General features: G+C 36.7%; 1 protein-coding gene across 1 annotated transcript in view; it reads left to right on the forward strand.

Moving 5' to 3' along the window:
* The window catches only part of Gabrg3 (gamma-aminobutyric acid type A receptor subunit gamma3), a 598,523-nt gene that overhangs the window by 329,211 nt on the left and 248,809 nt on the right, over positions 1-20,503 (forward strand). The window contains exons 4-5 of the mRNA XM_015480324.2: positions 2,436-2,656; positions 4,844-4,926. Coding sequence (XP_015335810.1) covers positions 2,436-2,656; positions 4,844-4,926 — 304 coding nt within the window. The remainder of the gene's footprint in view (positions 1-2,435; positions 2,657-4,843; positions 4,927-20,503) is intronic.

The following is a 20,503-nucleotide window of genomic DNA, read 5'->3' on the forward strand; positions in this document are numbered from 1 at the left end:
GAACACTGGAGAATTGGCTTCCTTCAGAGCATAAAGCAGTTTTTTTAGGCTGCTGTTTGCCCATGAAGGATAGGAATAAAAAGGATCATTTGAGTCTCAAATTGTCACTTTTCTTCCTAGCCTGTGGTTCCTTGGGAAGAACTTTCTTAGATCATAGCAAGCCTCTTCCCATTGAAGCCAGTGCTCAGCCACTTTTGCAAATCACTTCTCCACATGATTCTGAAATGGCATCTGTGTCTTTGGTATTGCAGGCCAGTTACTTCTCCCTCTCCCCTGCCGTTATTTTCCTTCTTTCAATCTTAAGTACAATCATTCTTCAGTGTCTATGGGAAATTGGTCCCAGGACCTGCTCTGACACCAAAATCTACAGGTGTTTGTGTCATATAAAATGACAGGGTATTTGCAGAGACCCCCCCCCACACACACACACCTTTTCCTTTACCCAATACAATGTGAATGGTTGTTGTATTGTTTAGAATAAATGACAAGAATAAAAACTTTATACAGGATCAATACAAATGCAATTTTTTAACAATATTTTAGATCTATGGTTGTTGAATCCCAAGGAGGGCTGACTGCACAGGTAACGTGGCCCCATCAGTCTCTGGTGGAAGATCGTGGCTTTGTCTTTTCCTTCAGCCATAGTTACTTAGTACAAGATTTTACAGGATGAAAACTTAATTCATTTAGAGATTTGATTATTTCTGCAAAGTAGATTTGACAGGCTTTGGGCATCATGCAAGTTCTGCCTCTTCCAGCCTACCCAGGCTCTGAATTAGCTTCATCTTTCTCTTCTCTTTCATGATTGCTTTAGAAGGCAGAAGCCATTAATCCACAGAGGCACTTTTAGGAGACACACAGACTTCAGTGGGACTCCGATTGCTGCTATCACACAGCTCACTACAGTTGCAGATCTTTGTAGAATTGAAGCTTCTGGGGAAGTGCCCTTGATAACCTGCTCCCAGTTGCTGCCTCCCTGTTACTTGCTCCCCTGGCTGCTCAAAGCTTGTGCAAGACTCAGCTTCCTTGTTCTGTATTTCCTCCTACATTGAGTACTTGGGTACTTCCAGACTATGTTTTCTTTTGCGATAACAAAATTCTCGAGACTATGTAAAGGATGCAAATTTATTTGGTACATGCTTATAGATGTTGGGAAGACCAAGCATGGCACCGGTAACTGGTGAGGGTCTTCTTGCTGCACAATGACATGGCAGAGGGTATCACATGGTGAAACAGAATAAGCATGCCCTCTGCCAATGGAAAAGATAACTATGGGATTTGTTGAGAATTACCTACAGTACCTAGTGGAAAGTATGAAAGCTAGTTAAGATCCTTAACCATCAGTCTCCACAACCTTCTTTCCCTGGGCATGATGGTAATTCTTTAAACTGTGATTATGGGAATGACCTCTGAGGTGGGCCATTTGAGAGATACATTTTAGATCCCATAGTGGTTTCAGGCCTTTCTTAATTATCTGATGGTCTCAGCATAGCTTTATTGGGTTCTGTGATTTATAACCTGGCCCTTTGCCTCTGTAACCTGAGCTCTCTCAGCCTTCAGTCAGCATTTGGCTTGAATGGCTATTCTCTCTACTGCTCTTTGCTGGTTTTTTTCTTTTTTGTTTTGGGTTGTTTAAGAAGACCCTTTATTTTTCATATTTTGTATTGGTGCATTATAGTTGTACATAATGGTGGAATTTGTTGTTACATATCCATACATGCACACAATATAACTTGCTCAAAATCATTCCCCAGTGTAGAGAAATCTCATGAAAATCAAAGGGAGATCTGTAGAATAGAGGAAAATGATTAGGGAAGGGAGAAGAGGAGAGTAAGGAGAAGAATCTGAGTAAAAACAATAATAATAATTATTATTATTATTATCATTATCATTATCATTATTGAGTTATAGATGTAAGCCAGGAATTAGGGATTAACATGTAATCCCTAATTTGTATCATTACAAAACCTTTAAGAAGTGGAAATTACTATGTTCCTCATTTTACAACACAGAGAACATATATTCTGCTAGGCCACACTCTGTCAAAGCTTGAACCTCTGAACACAGGTTTGCATCTACCTTGTGAAATATATTCTACTGTCTCCTTCAGTCCCTCCTTATCCTTTTTAAATGTATTGCAATTTAAGGTTTACAAAGCAATATGTAATATCTCATATGTTAAACTATTGATTAGTCATATTTATCATTTGCTGAATCATACTATGTTATAAACAACGAGCTGTATCAGTCATGAACAAAGAGAGGAATGAGAACATGAAAATGTAAACATGGAGGAAAAATAGACTTTGTTGGTGAAAATAAAGGGGAAACAACTTTGGCACAGAAAATAAAACATTCAGAAAAGCCACTAATAGGTCTCTCTCTCTCTCTCTCTCTCTCTCTCTCTCTCTCTCTCTCTCTCTCCTGTGTTTCAGGAATACCAAATTGATATATTTTTTGCTCAGACCTGGACAGACAGTCGTCTTCGATTCAACAGCACAATGAAAATCCTCACACTTAACAGCAACATGGTTGGGTTGATATGGATCCCTGACACAATCTTCCGAAATTCTAAAACGGCAGAGGCTCACTGGATCACAACTCCCAATCAACTCCTCAGAATTTGGAATGATGGGAAAATCCTTTACACTTTAAGGTAAGATATCCTGTGGATTTCTTTAAATCATTAACTGACACATAGTACATGTGCCATTTGTACATATTTATGGAATACATTACAATAATTTAATACATGTATACATTTATTAATCCAATCAGGGTAGTTAGCATTCCAACTCCTCCAGTATTTATCATTTCTATGTGTTTGGAATTTTTGTATATTTCTAGTTGTTTTAAATGCATGATAAATCACAGACTATAGTTACTCCATTGTGCTATAAAATACTGCAACTAATTCCTGCCATCTAACTACAGAATCTTTAATTACTTATGGTCTAATTTTGGATCCTTAATTTAAGTTATTGTTGAAATGAGACCCTATTTTTATCTCTTAAGTTCTGTTCTTTCTCATGTTTAACATACTACAGAGTTCTGAAAGAGTCTGTCCCCCTAATAGCAATTGTGTAAAAATAAAGGCATTCAAATGATCTGCAATGAATAGGAACTAATTCATTCATCAGAATCCATTTCTGCTGGAAATTAGTTGTGAAAATTATCTTTTATATATTTAACTCCATAAGTCCACTCAGCCGGGAAAATACAGATGTCTTGGAGTCCTAATTAACAAATGTCATTATAGTTAAATTTGAGACCACAGGACAAAAGACAAAGTGGGTGTTCCCCAACTCATCCCTAAAGGAAGATGCAGCAACCTGGCAATGTGTCCTCTTAGAGCCAGGTAATCCTCACAGAAACCCAGGGAGATGAGAGAATCTTCTTCAAAGAAGTGGCTTGACTTTCCAAAGTTACTGCATGGAAGTAGTGTGACCAGAGTTTGACCTAAGTCTGAGTCCACAGTGCTCCTCACATTCCCAGAATGGTCTAAGCTTACCTGACCACGAAAATAGTGCCCCCCAGGCCGACTTTTTGCTTATTTAGTGCTAGGATCAAGAGGACAGCACCCTCTGGCAGTGGCCTCTGAGGGCATACAACTCAGAAAGGCACAGCTTTCACGTCTTCCACTGACCTGTGGCTGCTTCTCATTGTGTACTTACTACCTCTGGACCTGGCCCCCAACTTTACATGTTCCTACTGGCTTGGCTCATCTACTTCCTTGACTTTAAAGTCATATCCAAGCTGAGGATCGGGTGGTTGTTCTGGACTCCAGGTTCTTGGAGACCACCTGCCTGTCTGCTACTATAGGCTAACAAGCATTTCAATTTAGTATGGCTCAGGGGACTACGACTTCTCTCCTACCTCTGACCCATGCTCCATGTCCTCCCTGTTAAGTCCATACCACAATAAGTTCCTCATGTACCCTTTCCTTACATCCCTTAATTTCCCCCCTCTCACACACACATCCAGTGTCATGAGCTTTCAATTACAGGTGCTTGTGGCCCTGAGAAGAAATCAGTGACTCCTAGTATTGAACAAGTGCCTGTAGCACAAATGACATAGACAAATATCAAAATAAGCAGAAGATAAGAGAATATTAAAGTTTCTGAGAAATAATAATTTTGCAGACAGGGAACAATAGCAACAACAAAAAATGTCACAATAGTGAGGTCTGCTGATGAAATACATTGATAAAGCGAGAGTTTGAAACAGGTGTTTCATCAATTCTAAAGAAATACCAATGAGATGCTGGAATGAAATAGAGCCTCAGTGAATCTTTATGGAGATATGTCTGGTCTTGGGATCCTGTACAGAAACTCTGTCACACAGGGTGTCGCTCTGGAAAGATGCAGTATGCTACTTAGTACAACCATCACCTTCCTCACGAAGTAGGGGATTGCCCAAGTAGGAAATCCCTCCACAAGTGGATTGATTTGGCATAATAGCTATTTAGTCAAATATACCAGTTTCAAATGGAGGAGGGATTTCATTCAAACAGATTGAAAACGACAACTTATAAAACAACAGTTGGGTTTTTTTTCTCCTCCCTGACTTGGCTTGTATTTGTAGACACAGTTGGAATGTTACTAACTGGAATTCTCTGTTTCTGATTAAAAGCCAAACAAAATAACACAATACAAAGACAACAACAGGGCTTCACTGGGTGAAGAGTACAATTGCCCAGAGTGAGTTGCATGTGTTGGACCCTGCATCATGAAACTTCTCTCCCTCTCCATGCATCCTGGTGCCTCAGCCACCCCATGGGCCTTACCCAGGGCCTTGGCTGTGTTGTTTCTGACCCCAAGAGTGATGCTTGGCTCTTCTACAGGCTCACCATCAATGCAGAGTGCCAGCTGCAGCTGCACAACTTCCCCATGGATGAGCACTCCTGCCCTCTGATCTTCTCCAGCTGTGAGTACCCTGGTGGGGCATGAGTGCTGTGTAGGGAGTGACTGGTCTGGTACTGGTTTCTGGCAAGCAGTCATGCAACTGGTAACAGTGTCACTGTCCAACGAGAGAAAACTGATGATGGTTTTTGGTGTCAGCCACCTTTTTTTATTCCAGATGTTCTTAGACAGGATTTATGTTACAAAATAGATAAATTTGATAAAGTGATGAGCAACTTACCATTCACCATAAAATTGAAGTGTTCAGAAACTAATGACCGGTGGACTTACCAAAGATTTATGCTGATGAGATGTGCATATTATTTTAAGTATATGAATTTTTTGCAATATTTTTAGGCTTAGTATTTTAAGGCAAGGTGAATTGTTTTCTAAATAGGAAGAAAAATGTCTTTTAAATCTATTTGTATTTGTCTCATTGTACTACTGTAAGGAACATTTTTATAGTGTCATACATTTCATTTGTGATTCATATCATAGCTAACAAGCAATCACTTAAATATTCTTTAAGACGGCATCTAATACTACAGACAAGAGTACATATAAAGGAAATATCAAATTTATTTGCTTACTCACAAAGCTTTTAAGTAAAGGTTAATATGGAAATATATTTGCTGAATTTATGATGGTTCACTTTAAATATATTAAACACTAGTACTTATGTATGACTCACAGGAATTTAATTAACTTTATTCAATTTCTTTAAAATTGCATATGGAGCCTGACAAACAAATCTGATGAAATCTCAGGCAGACATTGTATAAAACAAAAGATGAATGCACTTTATAATTCCTTTTAGATTCAGAAAAAGACAAAAAGGAAAGGTAAATTTTAGTAATCTTCTAGACTGGGTTAAAATATTTTTCTGTAAATATTCACTTAATTAGTTGAAACTAAACTTATTATTTGTTGATAACACAAACAGTTCATGCCTACCCAGTGGATGTGAATGCTTATAATATCTGGTAACCTTGCCTGCAAATCCTTTTGGGAAAGTTCTCTATTTATTTACTCTAAAAGTTACAGAATCCTCTAAATCAATGTGTTGTGAGTCACTTTGGTATGACTCACATACACATATCGATATAATGTTTATGAGTGATTTGTCCAGTTCATAATTTATCAGCTAACCCAAGTTGGTCTGTTGATTCTTCCAGTGAACTGATATGGTCTTAACTCATTTATTGAGTTTGTAATTTTAGTGGTTATTTTCTAATTATTAGACATTAGTTTTGCATCTTCTATGCAATTTTGGCCCTGATTTCTTCACCAGATTTTGAATAATGACTATTTAAATTTTCAAAACATATCAATATGTTTTGGGGTAGGTTTTGCACAATTTATTTAGTTATTTGTTAATTCGAGTTCATGTTTTCTGGGACTTTTTCTATGTGTTTCTTTGAGTCTTGTATGTAAAGATATTTTTTTAAAAGATGGTTTGCTCTGCTTCTCTCTGGTATCACTATCATTTTAATTTTTATTCAAACTTATAAAACTAAAGAACACTGCTAATAATTGGATTCACTACCCAGAATGTGATGCTGCTAATTCACTACTATTTGGTATGAAATTTATGTTGGTGCTTTCCTTTTTAAAATCCCTATTATTAGGATGTAATCTTCATGCAATAAAAACAACCTATTTCCAGTAAAGTTCACATATCTATGAGAATTTCACATATCTATGTAAATACCAGTACACAGAGATAATAGAACATTCCCATTAGTTCAGATAGTTTTTTTTTATGTGTCTCTGTGTGTGTGTGTGTGTGTGTGTGTGCACGCGTGCTGAGACTTGAACCCAGTAGGACCTTGTGCATGCTAAGCACATGTTCTACCACTGAACTGCATCTCCAAACCCTCTTTTGCATCTTTGCAAACAATTTCCCCACCCCTGGCTCACGGCATTGCTGATCTGGTGTCTACTGCTACAGATTAATGGTGTTTATACTAGAATTTTGTATTTTATGTCTGGCTTCTTTCACTCAGCATAATATCTTTGAGATTCAAACATATTGGTACATGTATCAATAATTTATTTTCTATCACTGTAAATTAAAATTTAAGCCTGAATACCTGGGCCATATAGATGGTATGAACCCTAGCTACCTAAATGTCTTCATGATTTCAGGCTTGTAGTTATAAATTCTTTGCACAGAAATTCATTTTTTTTTCTCTTACATGTTTTCCACAAAGATGGACAGGGACTTTTCTTTTAGGGAGAGTTTTTCCAGATTCCTCCAGCTGAGGTTTCTTCACTTCCACAGTCCAGCAGCCATTAATGGGTTCTCTGCCCAGCATGGCTTCTCTGCTGGGGCCCAACTGTGTTGCTTGCTCATGTGGGGCTGAGGTCCAGACCAGCAGAGACTGTCAGGTTCCTGAGTGCTCCAGTATAGTCCTGCTCCTTGGGGTCTGATGGTTTCCTTTACTCCCTCAAGTTTTCAAAATGTGCCTAAAAAATTTACAAGCCCTTTCAAGAGTTTCATTCCAAGAGGAGATTTTCCACACATGCAGTTTACAATACTGCCAGAAAGAAAAGTATTTATATGGATTGTTTTAAAAAAACGTTTTATAAAAATGAAATAATTTAAATTCTTAAAGGTAACTTACATAAACAACCACTCAGGGAAACACCATTCTAAAAGCTTAACTCTAACAATGTCTTTCTAGAAAGCATACAGCACTAGGAAGAAGTCTGTCATGGTAGGAAAAATGATTTGCAAGACCATCCACATGTATTTTCACGTCTCTGATATCATGTGGTGGTAGAGCATGATCAGATTTGGGTATCAGGGATTGAATTCAAAGGCACTCGGCCACTGAGCTATATCCCCAGACCTATTTTGTATTTTATCTTGAGACATAATCTCATTGAGTTGATTAGCACCTCACTTTTGCTGGGGCTGGTTCTGAATGGTCCTCCTGCCTCAGCCTCCTGAACACGGGATTATAGGCATGTGCCACTGTGCCTGGCTTCAAAGACCTTTTTACATGTGGACAAGTAAAAGCAACTATGTCTGAAAAATCAGGGCACTGAATGACTAGATTGATGTTTGACAACCAGATAAAAATAAATTTAAAATGACAAAACTGGATATGGACTACTATGTACCATTAGAATGGCCAAAATCTGAACAATGACAAGTTCAAAAATAAGTGAAGAAGTAGAACAACAGAAACTCTCATTCATTGGTTTTTGGAATACAGAATGGTCCAGCTATTCTGGAAGACAGTTGGATAGTTTCTTACAGAATTAAATATACTTTTGCCATATGACTCAGAATTTGCACTCCTTGATATTTATCCAAGTAAATTAAAAAACATATTTCCACACAAAAGCCTGTGTACACGTATTTATAGTAAGCTTATTCATAATTACCCAAATTCAGAAGTAGATATCCTTCAATAGGTGAGTGGATAAACAATCTGGCTCATTCAAACAGTGAAATACTATTCAATGCCAGAAAAAAAGATATCAAGCCATGAGAGACACTGAGGAAACTTAAATGCATATTTCTAAGTGAAAGAAGCCAATCTGAAAAGGCTAGATACTGTATAATTTCAACCATGTGACATTTGGGGAAAAGGCAAAAGGCAAAAGTGGTTGTCAGGGGCTGGAGAATGAGGGACGAGTAGATGGAGCACAAAAGATATTTAGAGCTGTGAATGTATTCTGTGTGACACTATAATACTAAATTTATGACATTGTGCACTTATCCAAGTGGACAACACCAAGAGTGAATCCTAATGTTAACATGGGCCTTGGTTGATCATGATGTGTCAATAGGTTCATTGATTATAACTAATACACCACTCTGGTGCAGCTATTAATTGTCAAGGAGGCTCTGAAGGGAGAGAGGGAAAGAAGTATATGGGAGCTCTGCACTTTTTGCTTAATTTTTCAGCAGACCTAAAACAGCTGCTTTAAAAAGTCTAATAAAAACAATAACAATTGGAGGTAGAGAAGGAATTTATTCCAATTATAAATGAAAAGGCCCCAAATAAAAAATAACTGGGAATCTCAAAATGTAAAGCTCTGCTTTAAAGAATAAATTTTCTGAACTAATTTACATGTGTGGCATTAATTCATGTATATATTATTCACTTTTTATAAATGAGAATAATAACACTTTTTTAAAGGAAAATGTGCTTTGATGATTTGGAGTTATGGAGGATAGTTTTATCTATGACATTTCAGTACCTAACTTATTTCTACATTATAAATGTATATTATGAGGAAAACCCTCATCATAACACTGATGAGCAATTGGAAATGAAGTGGTGTTTGTTAACACTTGCTTTGAATTATTATTATAGTACTTTTCAGTTATTTGCAATCAGGAGCTAATTTTTTTTCTATTTAAAAATTGACAGCAGCAAAACTGAACAATTGTTTACATTTCCTGTCATAAATAAAAGCTAGGAAAATTCCTTAAAATGTATAGTAAAATTTAATGAGATCATTAATATGATAGTAAAGTCTTTCTACTTATTAAACTACTTTATTATTAAACAACTTCTTAATTCAATTAAAAGACTCAGGACTGTACCTCCTTTTGGTGCCAATGTTTTTTGGTGGTAAATTCCCTAATATAAATTTTGTTTCTTTAGTAGTCTATCTGACTGGCACAAGCAAAACCTCTCAAATGATGACAATTCTATAAAATTTTCCAATACATTCACAGAGATTAGGTAATTTCATCTGATATATAGCATGTTTGGGTTTATTGTTACTATTGCTATTTTATTATTTTGGTACTGAGGGTAAACCTAGGGTCTTGGGTATGCTAAAGACACAATCTACCACTAAGCTACACCCTCAGCCCTGGGCTTATTGTTTAATAATTGGGTTTATATATATTTTAAAGTAGTTGAGATTTGGGAGATATTTTAATAAATTAAAAACTTATTGTATTTTCTGTAGTTATTGAGTTTCAGAATCACAATTACAAAACTCCTAATATATACTGAAAGAGATCTTGGGCTGGGGATATAGCTCAGTCGGTAGAGTGTTTGCTTAAGGCCTTGGGTTCAATCCCAAGCACGAGAGAGAGAGAGAGAGAGAGAGAGAGAGAGAGAGAGAGAGAGAGATCTTGTTATAAGTTTATTTCAATTGATTAAAATTATTGAAAATAATTTTTAAATTGCTTATGTCCTTGGATATTTATCCAAAAGTACTAAAATTAGGATACTATAGTGATACATACATATCAATTTTTATAGCAGTGCAATTCATAATAGCCAAGTTATGGAACTAGTCTAGATGTCTGTCAATAGAAGAATGTATAAAGAATATGTGGTATATACACACAATGGAGTCCTTTATTCAGTCATAAAGAAGAATGAAGTTATATAATCTGCTGGTAAAAAATGGAAATGGAGATCATCATGCCAAGTGAAATAGTGAGACTCAAAAATTCAAGGATTGAATGTTCTCTTTCATATGGGAAAGTGAGGATGGGAGAGAAAGAGAAAAGGGAAATTTTTTAAAAAGTGGGTACTGGGATGTGGCTTAAGTGGTAGCATTCTTGCCTAGCATGTGTGAGGCACTGGGTTCGATTCTCAGCACCACATAAAAATACAAAATAAAGATATTAAAAAAAAAATGATCTCAATAAAATAGAAGGAAGGCCAATGGAGTAAAGGAAAGGGATTGAGAGGAGGCATGGGGAAGTACTGGGGAATTAAATCTATCAAGTTACTCTATGTCTGTGTACAAATGTACCACAATTAATCCTGCTTATATGCATATATATATAGTTACAATGCACTAATGAAAATTAAAAAAAAGTAAAAGAGTTATCAGTAGAAATGGAGCAAGCAGATCATTGGGAGAGAGGAGGATAATGTAAGGGAAGGTCCTGGGGAATGATATTGATCAATTATGTGCACATTTGAATAAGGCAAAATGAATTTAATTATTAGGGATAATTATAATGCACCAATAAAAAATTTAAAATAAAATATATATGACTGAATTAAACTTTATTCTGATATTGAATCCTGGGAGAGAAATCTCTGGAGTTGAACTTGGCTATATTCTGTATGCTGAGTGTGGTCATAAGACTTATGCCTTAACGAATATTCAGTTGAAGATGTCATTGGTGGTTCTATTGCTTCCCTATGACTGTTGCAATAAATGACCACATACCTAGTGGCTTAAAACAACACAAATTTACCATCTCACATTTTGGTAGTTCAGAAATCTGAAATGGGCATCAGGCATGGTGTTGACAGGGTGGCATTCCTTCCTAGACGCTCCAGGGAGAATCTACTTCCCCAAGCTCCTAGGGGCTGGCCATATTCCTAATCCTGTGTCCACTCTTTGTTCTGAAAACAGCTGGTTGCTTTTCTATGATCCTTGTTTTGTCATCAGTCTCTCTGATCACAGATAGGAAAGGTTTCCTCTTCTCACCTGTTCACTTCTTTGAATAGACTGGACATATCCACAGGAAGGATGATCTTCCCAGTTGAAATGTCCAACTTCATAGTATCTGCAGAGTCCTTTCTGCCACGTCAGGTGACATTATCAGGCTCTAGAGACCGGGCTGTGAGTTTCTGTGGATGTCATAAGTGTTCTAAGGCCCAGGGACCTGCTGACAGATGTATCACACACAGTCCTCAAGTTGTGGGGAGAATCTACATGACAGAACAAGCTCAAAAATGATCTCCCAGTGAATTAGGACTAACTTTATTGTGCATCTTGTATCTTAATATGTTTTATAGAAGAGATTAAATAAAAAGACAAAATATACATCTTGTATTTTAATTCTTCATTTCTCTAGTTATTTTGAAGATAATTTATTTCATTGTTGGTTTTCTTTTGGTTAAAAATCAGCATTATGAAGTAAACATTTCTCTCTGAAAATATATATTAACATGAACTTTATTAAATGCATAATTTTACTTCCAGAAGATGTATGACCTTTGGAGAATTAGTGTTAATCTAATTTGTTATAGCCACAGTGTGCAAATGTTCCTGGATTTACAATACATTTATGTCCTTATAAACCCACAATAAGTTGAATATATCCTCAGTCATAAACGTGTTGAATACAACTAACCTACTCAATACCCTAGCTCAATAACATTGGTCACTCATTCTCTTGATGGTGTGGCTGACTGGAAGCTAGACTCTCCACTACTGCTTGGCAGATACCAGATAGTATGATACAGACTGTCACTAGCATGGGAAAAGAACAAAACTAAAACTTTGACGTTTTCTTTTGGATACATATTGCTATAACGCCATTATAAAGTAGAAAAATTTTAAGTCAAATCATCATAATAAGTACGCTCAATATACCTTTAAGTAAACAATACAAGATACATAGATAGCATCTGTGTCTAAGTCATGTGCAAAATCAATGACAAAATGTTAGGAATGCCAGTTATGCAACCCTATGCTGTTGTGTTTTTCAAAAATAGGGATCACTTCACATGCATATTCAACTTTTTGTAAACTAAAGTAGGTATTGTGGACCCTGAAACAATATTTTTCTGTCACTTTGAAATTTAGAAAATTGTATGTGTGAAACTAGCATTCATGGGTGATTTCTCAAATTAAATTAGGGCCTAGAATAAAACCTCAAATAAAATCCCATTCCTTCAATTAATATTTTAACAGCAAAAAAAATGGTACCCCACTTTCTGCTGTTTATTTTGTAATGTTAAATCTTGTAAGACAGATTATACTGATGTCTGGTCTTGCTTCTGTTGGAATGTCTTGCACCGGATCATTGGAACACTACATTTTGAGAAATATGCTAATTCTAGGTTGCTCTTATCATACAACAAATAAAGTAGTAATTAATTCAGTTGGTTATATGTTGGAAAAAATAACCTTGAACTTATACAAATATGTATTCCAAATGGATAGAAGCCTTAAATTTAAAAGTAAAAAGCCATAAAACCACAACAAATTATAAAAAATATATAGGAGAAAATCGTTGATGTAAAACTAATGAAGGATTTTAGATTTGATATCAAAAGCATGATGCATTTAAAAAATGGTTTGTGACTTTGTCAAAGTTGAAAAATTATAGTCTAAAAGATTGGAAAGGCAAGTTACATCCTAGGAGAAAATACTTACAAACCCCATATCTGAAAAAGGGCTTTAATCTATATTATGTAAATAACTCTAAAAACTAATCAGTAAAGAATTTCATTTCTCTTCATGACTGAAAAATATTCTATCATTTGCAATTTCATATTTTATTTATCCATTATTATTTGGTGGGCACTTGAAATATTTCTACCTTTTGACTATCATGAAGAAAGCTGCGATGAACATTGTACTAGAATCTGCTTGAGACCTTGCTTTCAATTCTTAAGAACATGTGCCTAGGAGTAGTATTGCTGAATCATATTGTAACTCTCTGCTTAATTCATTGAGGAACTGACAGTTTTTCTTAGCAGCTGTTCAGTTTTGTGTTCCCACCAGCCATGCAGAGATTCCAATTTCTTTACAATTTCACCAACACTTGATAATAGCCATCCTAGTGGGTAAGAATTTGCATCTCATTGGTTTAAATTTCATTTCCTTAATGACTAATGATGTTTGAGCACATGTGACAACATTCTATGACTTTGACAATATCGTGCTGAGTGAAATGAGCATGACTAAGAATAAAGAACAAATTCTAATAACCTGAAGTAACTAGAAGAGGAAATTCATATATACAGAGAAAGCAGAATAGTAGTATCTAGGGATTGGAGAATAGAATAAGTTACTATTTAACAAGTAAAGATTCTGATTAGGATAATGAAACAGTCTGGAAATATATTTTGGTGAGGGTTGTCAGCATTGTAAATGTACTTAATATTTCTGAATTGTACACTTAAAATGGTTAAAATGGTAATTCTTGCACCATGCATTTTTATCACAATTGAGAAAAATGTAAACCAAAACTAAACAAAATATAAACAGTCCAGGTAGAAATAGGTAAAAGATATAAACAGACATAAACAGTCATTTCACCAAATGTGACATACAGATGGTAAATGCATACTAACATCATTAATTATTAGTAAATGCAAATCAAAACCATGCATTATCACTACACCCTTATTAGAAATGGCTAACATTAAAGACAGTGATGATACCAAATACCAGTAAGGATGTAGAAAAATTGGGTGTTGTTGGTTAGGATGTAAAATAACACAGTCACTGTAGAAAAACGTTTGGCATTTTCTTTTCTTTTCTTTTTTTTTTAGAAGTGGTGATTAAATCCAGGTCCTCACACTCTACCACTGAGCTACATCCCCAGCCCTGAAAGTTTCTTTCAATACTAAAAATATACTTTTTATATGACCTAGTGATTGCATAATTAGACATTCATCCTAGAGAAAGAAATGATTTATTGACACAAAAATTTGCCCATTAATATTCATAGAGCTTTCTTCTTAAGAGCCAAAATCTGGAAACAACCCTCATGTCTCTCAGTAGATGAATTGGTAAGCAAGTTGTTGTTATATCATTAACAAGAAATACTATGCAGCAACACATTATTGATCCATGAAACGATTTGATTGTACTGCCACAGAATTGAACTGAATGAAAATCTCAAAAGGTTATGTTATATATGATCCTAGTTATGTAAAGCTATTGAAATAAACAAGAAGTGAAAGCTAAGGTGGAATTGTTAACTGTATTGAAAGAAGACTTAAATAAATGGAAAGGTATTTTGTGTTAATGAACTGAAATACTTAATCTTATTGGGATGGTAATGCTACCCCAAATTGATCTATAGATTCAGTACAGTCCAAATACAAACCCCTACTGGCTTTTTTTTTTCCTTCCAGAAATTGACAAAGCAATCCTAAAATTTACATGGAAATTCAAAAACTCCAGAATAGTCAAAATAATCTTACATAAAGAACAATAGATTTAGATGCCTCACACATTTGACTTCAAAACTTACTATATAAGTAGATCAGTGTGGTAAGATATTGCCCAAATGACAGATTTATGGATCAGTGGAATAAAATTGAGAGTCCTAAAAGCAAAAACAAAAACAAAACAACTCATATTTATGGTCAATTAATGTTTGCCAAAATAATTCTGAAAGAAAGTATAGCTTTTCCAACAAACAGTGCTGAGGCAATTTGATGTAATTAAGCAAGAGGAATCAAGTTGGAACTGCATTCTCACCCCATAGGCAACATGTAATGGCTAAACTATATGTAACTTTTTAAAGAAAATAAATATAAATCTTTGTAACCTTGGATTAGTCTATGGTTTCTTAGATATGACACCAGAAGTACAAACAGCACAATAAAAAAAAATAGATAAACTGGATGTTATCAAATTGAAAACTTTCATGCTTCAATGGAAACCATCAAAAGAATGAAAAGACAACCCCCAGAGTAGAGAAAATATTTCCAGGTCACATATCTGGTATCTCATTCAGCAGAGCAGCTGTGTGCCCAGTGAGAAATGGCAGCTGATGGCTAACATCATCTATATGCCACTTTCTATAACGTTTCTATAAAGGAAGGAGATATTGTTTTGCCAGGAATTTGTTTATCTTTTCAATAACAGTTAATATACCCATATATATGACTGGCACATGTATGTCGTTTTTCTCACAAGTGTATAATAAGAAAGATGAGCACAAGCTTGGAAGTAGTAAATGGCAGCCAATGTTCAATCTAAGGGTCCAGAAGACAGGAAAGAACAGTGGGGACTGTGGCCAACCATTACTGTGTGAGGCAGCTGCCTCTCAATGCTGGCCAACTCCAGGTTTGAAAGAATACAATGAAGATTTTGCCAGGTATTTTTGTTTTTCAAAAGAACCTGAGATTCTGAACTTTTATAGGGAGGCTTCCAGTAATATTTTAAAGTTGACAACAAATTTGCATAACTAGAACATTTGGAGGTTAATACTACTGGGCAAATAAAATAGATCCATGGGCCATATTCCATCGCTGCCTCTCTATTAGTCTTCCTCTGTTTACTTTCCTTTCAAAACATAACAGACATTTTTCCCTTATCCCCTGAGTGGCATCATGTTCCCTTCATTTCTAAAAGTTTCCATGTCCAGATTCACACTTTTTATTCTTTTACAATCTCTCTCAGATCTGTGCTGTCCAATATAAATTTAATGCAAGTCACAGATTTAATTTTAGATTTCCTAGGAATCACATTTTGAAAAAGTAAAAAGAAACAGGAGGTATCTATTTTACCACTCCATTTTATTTAATATGATCTGCCCCAAACATTACCATTCTAATTTGAAATAAATATGAAAAAATTGAGCTACTTTAAATAGATTAATATGAAATATTTTAATCCTAAGTCTTGAACACCTAAGTATTTATCCTATTAGTTTGCAATATATAACACAAATCCATATACCTGCCCATTTTCAGGGTTGCTCAAGGACATGGTATTGTCTGTGCAGCCTCTCTTTGAGGTCAGCCACTCTGAAAATGAATGTGATTTTATTACTAACAGCACATTTCCATTTGGAGTAGCCACGTTTGAATTGCTCAGTAACCTATCTGAGTTCATGATCAGCAAAATACCAGAAATCATAGTCTGTGACTCTCCCATAGGTTGTTGAGCAAACAGTACACCTTTAAAACTATTTCATTCCATATTAGTAATGTTCTGAGTTCCCCTTTCCCAGTTTTTTGACTCCTCTTTATTTCCAACCCTTTTCTTGATGCATGCTCTGCATCTTTACTCTCTCAGTTCTAAATTTGAAATCCAGCCATGAGATCAGTCTTGACTCACAAATCTATGCTAATGTGCATTTATGTGCATATGTATAATCTGAATCTCTCACACCAAAAGAAGTCTCAGGCTTCAGAGAGCTACAAATCACCCAGATGCCTTTGCTAAGCCCTTGTCTGCACATTCATTGTTCAGAACACATGATAACAGAGTCAAGGAAGATACGTTCATGTGCACCAACATTTATAGTGTTCTCTTTATCATGAAAATTGACATAATTTACTGACTATAATAGTCAGATAATAAATACAGATATTCCTTAGTAACCTCAGGAGATTGAGCCCAAGAGTGCCCCTCTCAGGAGACCATAATCTGCAGATGCTTAAATGTCGTATAAATTAGTGTGTATTTGCATATGGCTTATGCATATCCTGCATTTTAAAAATTACATCCAGTTTAGTTATAATACCTAATCAATGCCCACACATCACTTAATTCACATAGATTCAACATAGAAATCAGCCCATGGAAAATTCAAGTTTTCCTTTTTTGGAACTTTCAGAGATTTTTGATTTCTAAGGATTTTAAAATCATGGTTGGTTGAATCTATAGATGTAGAACCTGTGGATACATCCCCTATAGATTCGTAAGTCTGTCATTCAGCACTAAATATGAAATAGGGGATTCTTAACAATAAGAGATACAAGTCATTATTATTATTTCTCTGATCCCTGGGAAGAGTTTGCCACTAATCCACACACCTACTCTGCTGGACTTTAGCATCATGGAGTCAGATCTGCAGGTTGCCCTTGTAGAGGGACACTCTGAGAATGAGCCCTGTTGTCAGGAAAGGTAAACAGGTGTCAGTATCACCTGTTGCTTTTGATACTTCTGACCAGAAATGTTACTCAGTCAACACAATTCATGTGAACATGCCAGCATGCTGCAATTGACCAGGGGTATTGTAGAAAGTTGGGTTGCTGCTTGTTTCCCCTTCAGTGTTGCATGCCAAGCATCCTCTTCACCTTTCCTTTTGGATGATGAGATGCTAGACCAAAGACAATGGAAAATAATTGAAGATGATCAAGCTTCCCCACTGTGGCAGATCTTTGGCTCAAGATTAAGTTGATTGCTCCTGAATTTGATTCAGATACTGGCTCTTCACATTCCTGTCTCCTCATGGCCATAGGGACTGTGAAGACATTGATTTGGGAAAAGATTTTTTAAGGCATCCCAGGAGAGTGGTGGTTCAAATTAGGTGCCCAGCGCCTACAAGGAGGCACCATCTATGTTTCATGGTCAGTTTTGTTCACCTGAGGCCAGGAAGCAGGTTGGACAGGACAGGAAGCTTACATTTAGCTTGATCGCTCTCAGGCTCCAGCAACATTAGATTCCCTGTGCAGAGATACAAACAAACCAGCTAAGGTTTATTTTTAGGAGCTGCTAATATCTCCTTTCTTCCTGTGTGCACAGCATGCAGAGAACAGCCAAATAAAAAACTCTTCTAAACCCTTGTTGATCGGACCTGGAGAGAGAACTAAGAACTCCTGATTCATCCAAATGCTTCATAACTGATGTGTCTTTATTCAACCAAGCCAACTAAAAAACCTCCTTTGTTCCGTGCCTGTTGCTCAAGTACATAAATGAGGTGGGCTGTTTGCCAGGTGGAGCTACCCAGCAGGTGGGGCTTCCCTCCCCTGCCTTTTGTCCTGTAAGGAGAGGAAGATAGTGCTCCTTGAAAGTCCTTTCTCCCTGTTGGAAGTGTTAGTCACCAAAGGGCAAATGCTGTGAGATGCCAGCAGCATCCCTGTGTTCTCTGAAACAAATGTTCAGGTGTGAGACTTCCAAAAGGAAACCTGTCTTCCAAGAAGAGGGGAGTTCCCGCCATCCCAAAGTCAACCAGACATGTGGGCTGCAAAGTTCCAATTGCTCAAGTGTCTTCTTGTGTCCACATGCTTTAGAAGCAGCAGGAGGCAGCTTTTCATCATTTATGAGAGACATGGTGGTGTCCCACAGCCATGACCTGTGAGTGACAATCAAGATGGTGACCCGGGAACCAAATTTCCCTTTAGGAACCACAGCAGACAGACTTGTGCTTTGAATGAAATGGACTTTTGCCATATTTTCTCTTTGCCTATCAATCTTTAGTGCTCCTGTGGTCTTTCCTAGCTCCTCCCTGCCTCCACCTTCCCCTTCCTGTAGACTTGTCAAGCTTGAAGTTTAGGAGGCCATTACATGCATGGTCAAGCTGACTATGAAGTCCTTCTAAGATGACAATGATGAAGTCTTGAGCCCAAAGGACAGGCGTGACTCTGATATCCTTCCTCTCACCAGCCCTCATTGTTGTCCTCAGTTAGGTTGGAAATTCATTAAAAATGGCAAATCACTGCTACACAGGATTCTGTTGGCTCCTTCTTCCAAGTCTTGAATGTTAGTTAGTCTTTTTCTTCTGGCTTTAAGTAAAGCAATTTGTTCATTGAATTTAAGAATCTGGTCATGACATTACTAAGAAAGGCTGACTGCAGTAAAGACTGCTGACTTTGATGGCACAGCTTCTCTCTGTTGAAGTGGCCCTGTGTGCCCTGTAATGGTTGATCTCTGCAGGCACCATGCCCCTTTCTCAAACATCCCACACAGGTGGAGGATGGAGGACAGTGCTGTGGCAGGAAAGATTAGGGAGTTGAATTGAAGAGGGTAACTTTTCAGTGTCCCCGATTTTATCATATAATGACTGACCCCTTCACCTGTCCTGGAACTTTCTGCATCTCTCTAAACCTTTACTCCCCCCATTTGCAGAGGGGTAATGGTAGCAAGTTACAACATGATGAATGGAACTCTGGGCACATTTGTTGACTCCAATGGTGCAGCTGTTTTTGAGAGCTATGGCTGTCCACCCAGGATTAAATGTGAGAGATATTTCCACAGTTTCTCTGTTGCCTTTGGAGTCCCTAAGGGAGTGCACAGCAATGGTTGACACACTGCACAGGTAAGGTCTTGTAATGGTGCAGAAAACAGCCAGACTCTCACTAGACTTTTCACATTGGGCTTACTTCACCATTTTAGAGAATTTACCCAACAATGCACATGTTTTATATGGATTACTTGCAAACACCAGGCTCCGAGGGGGTTAAAATGAAAGCAGGGTATGATAGACACTCTCTTCTCCATAGAACTAATGAATTGAAGGAGCCACTGAGAGTTCTTGGCATTACTGTGTTGTTTGATCCATCAAAAGCAAATACTGCAAAATTAACAAGGTCAGAAAACCTTCATGTTTTTCCATCTTGCATAAAGCTAAAACTGAAGTCAGTAAAAAAAATGGGACCAAAGTTTTGGCAACAAGACCTGGGATTTTAATCACAAGGTCGTCAGCTACTTGATTTATAGGAATCACACATTACCCCACAGTGCTTACTCATGGGGCTGAAAACCCCTGGAAAGTATACAAAAGAAATCCTGCAAAGCAAAGACTACGTCTCTACATTTTTTATAGTCCTAGTTCATAATTTTGTACTTGATTTTTGAAAATGATTTCTTAGGAACAGAGACTCAGTGATGCCCGCTTTTCTCTTGAGATGACTTTTGGAGAGAAAGGAGGGCAAGAGAACTGGAATGCTGTGCTGGGACATGAGTTGAAAGACTTAAGAGGCATGAAAGACCCTTTAAACTACTGAGTGCTGGGGATCAACTGTCCCTTTAGGAATCACAGCAGGCAGACCTGTGCTGTGTGTGAAATGGGCCTTGGTCATCTTCTTTCTCCCTGTCCCACACTCTTTAGTGACCTGGGTCCACAATCCACTTGAGTATTTATTGTCTAGATCAGGATTTGTTTTGTTCTGTTTTGATGCATGACTTTCAAAAAAATTTTATATATATATATATATATATATATATATATATATATA

The sequence above is a fragment of the Marmota marmota genome, unplaced genomic scaffold (assembly GCF_001458135.2).
Source record: "Marmota marmota marmota unplaced genomic scaffold, marMar, whole genome shotgun sequence".
In the NCBI taxonomy this organism is placed as follows: domain Eukaryota; kingdom Metazoa; phylum Chordata; class Mammalia; order Rodentia; family Sciuridae; genus Marmota; species Marmota marmota.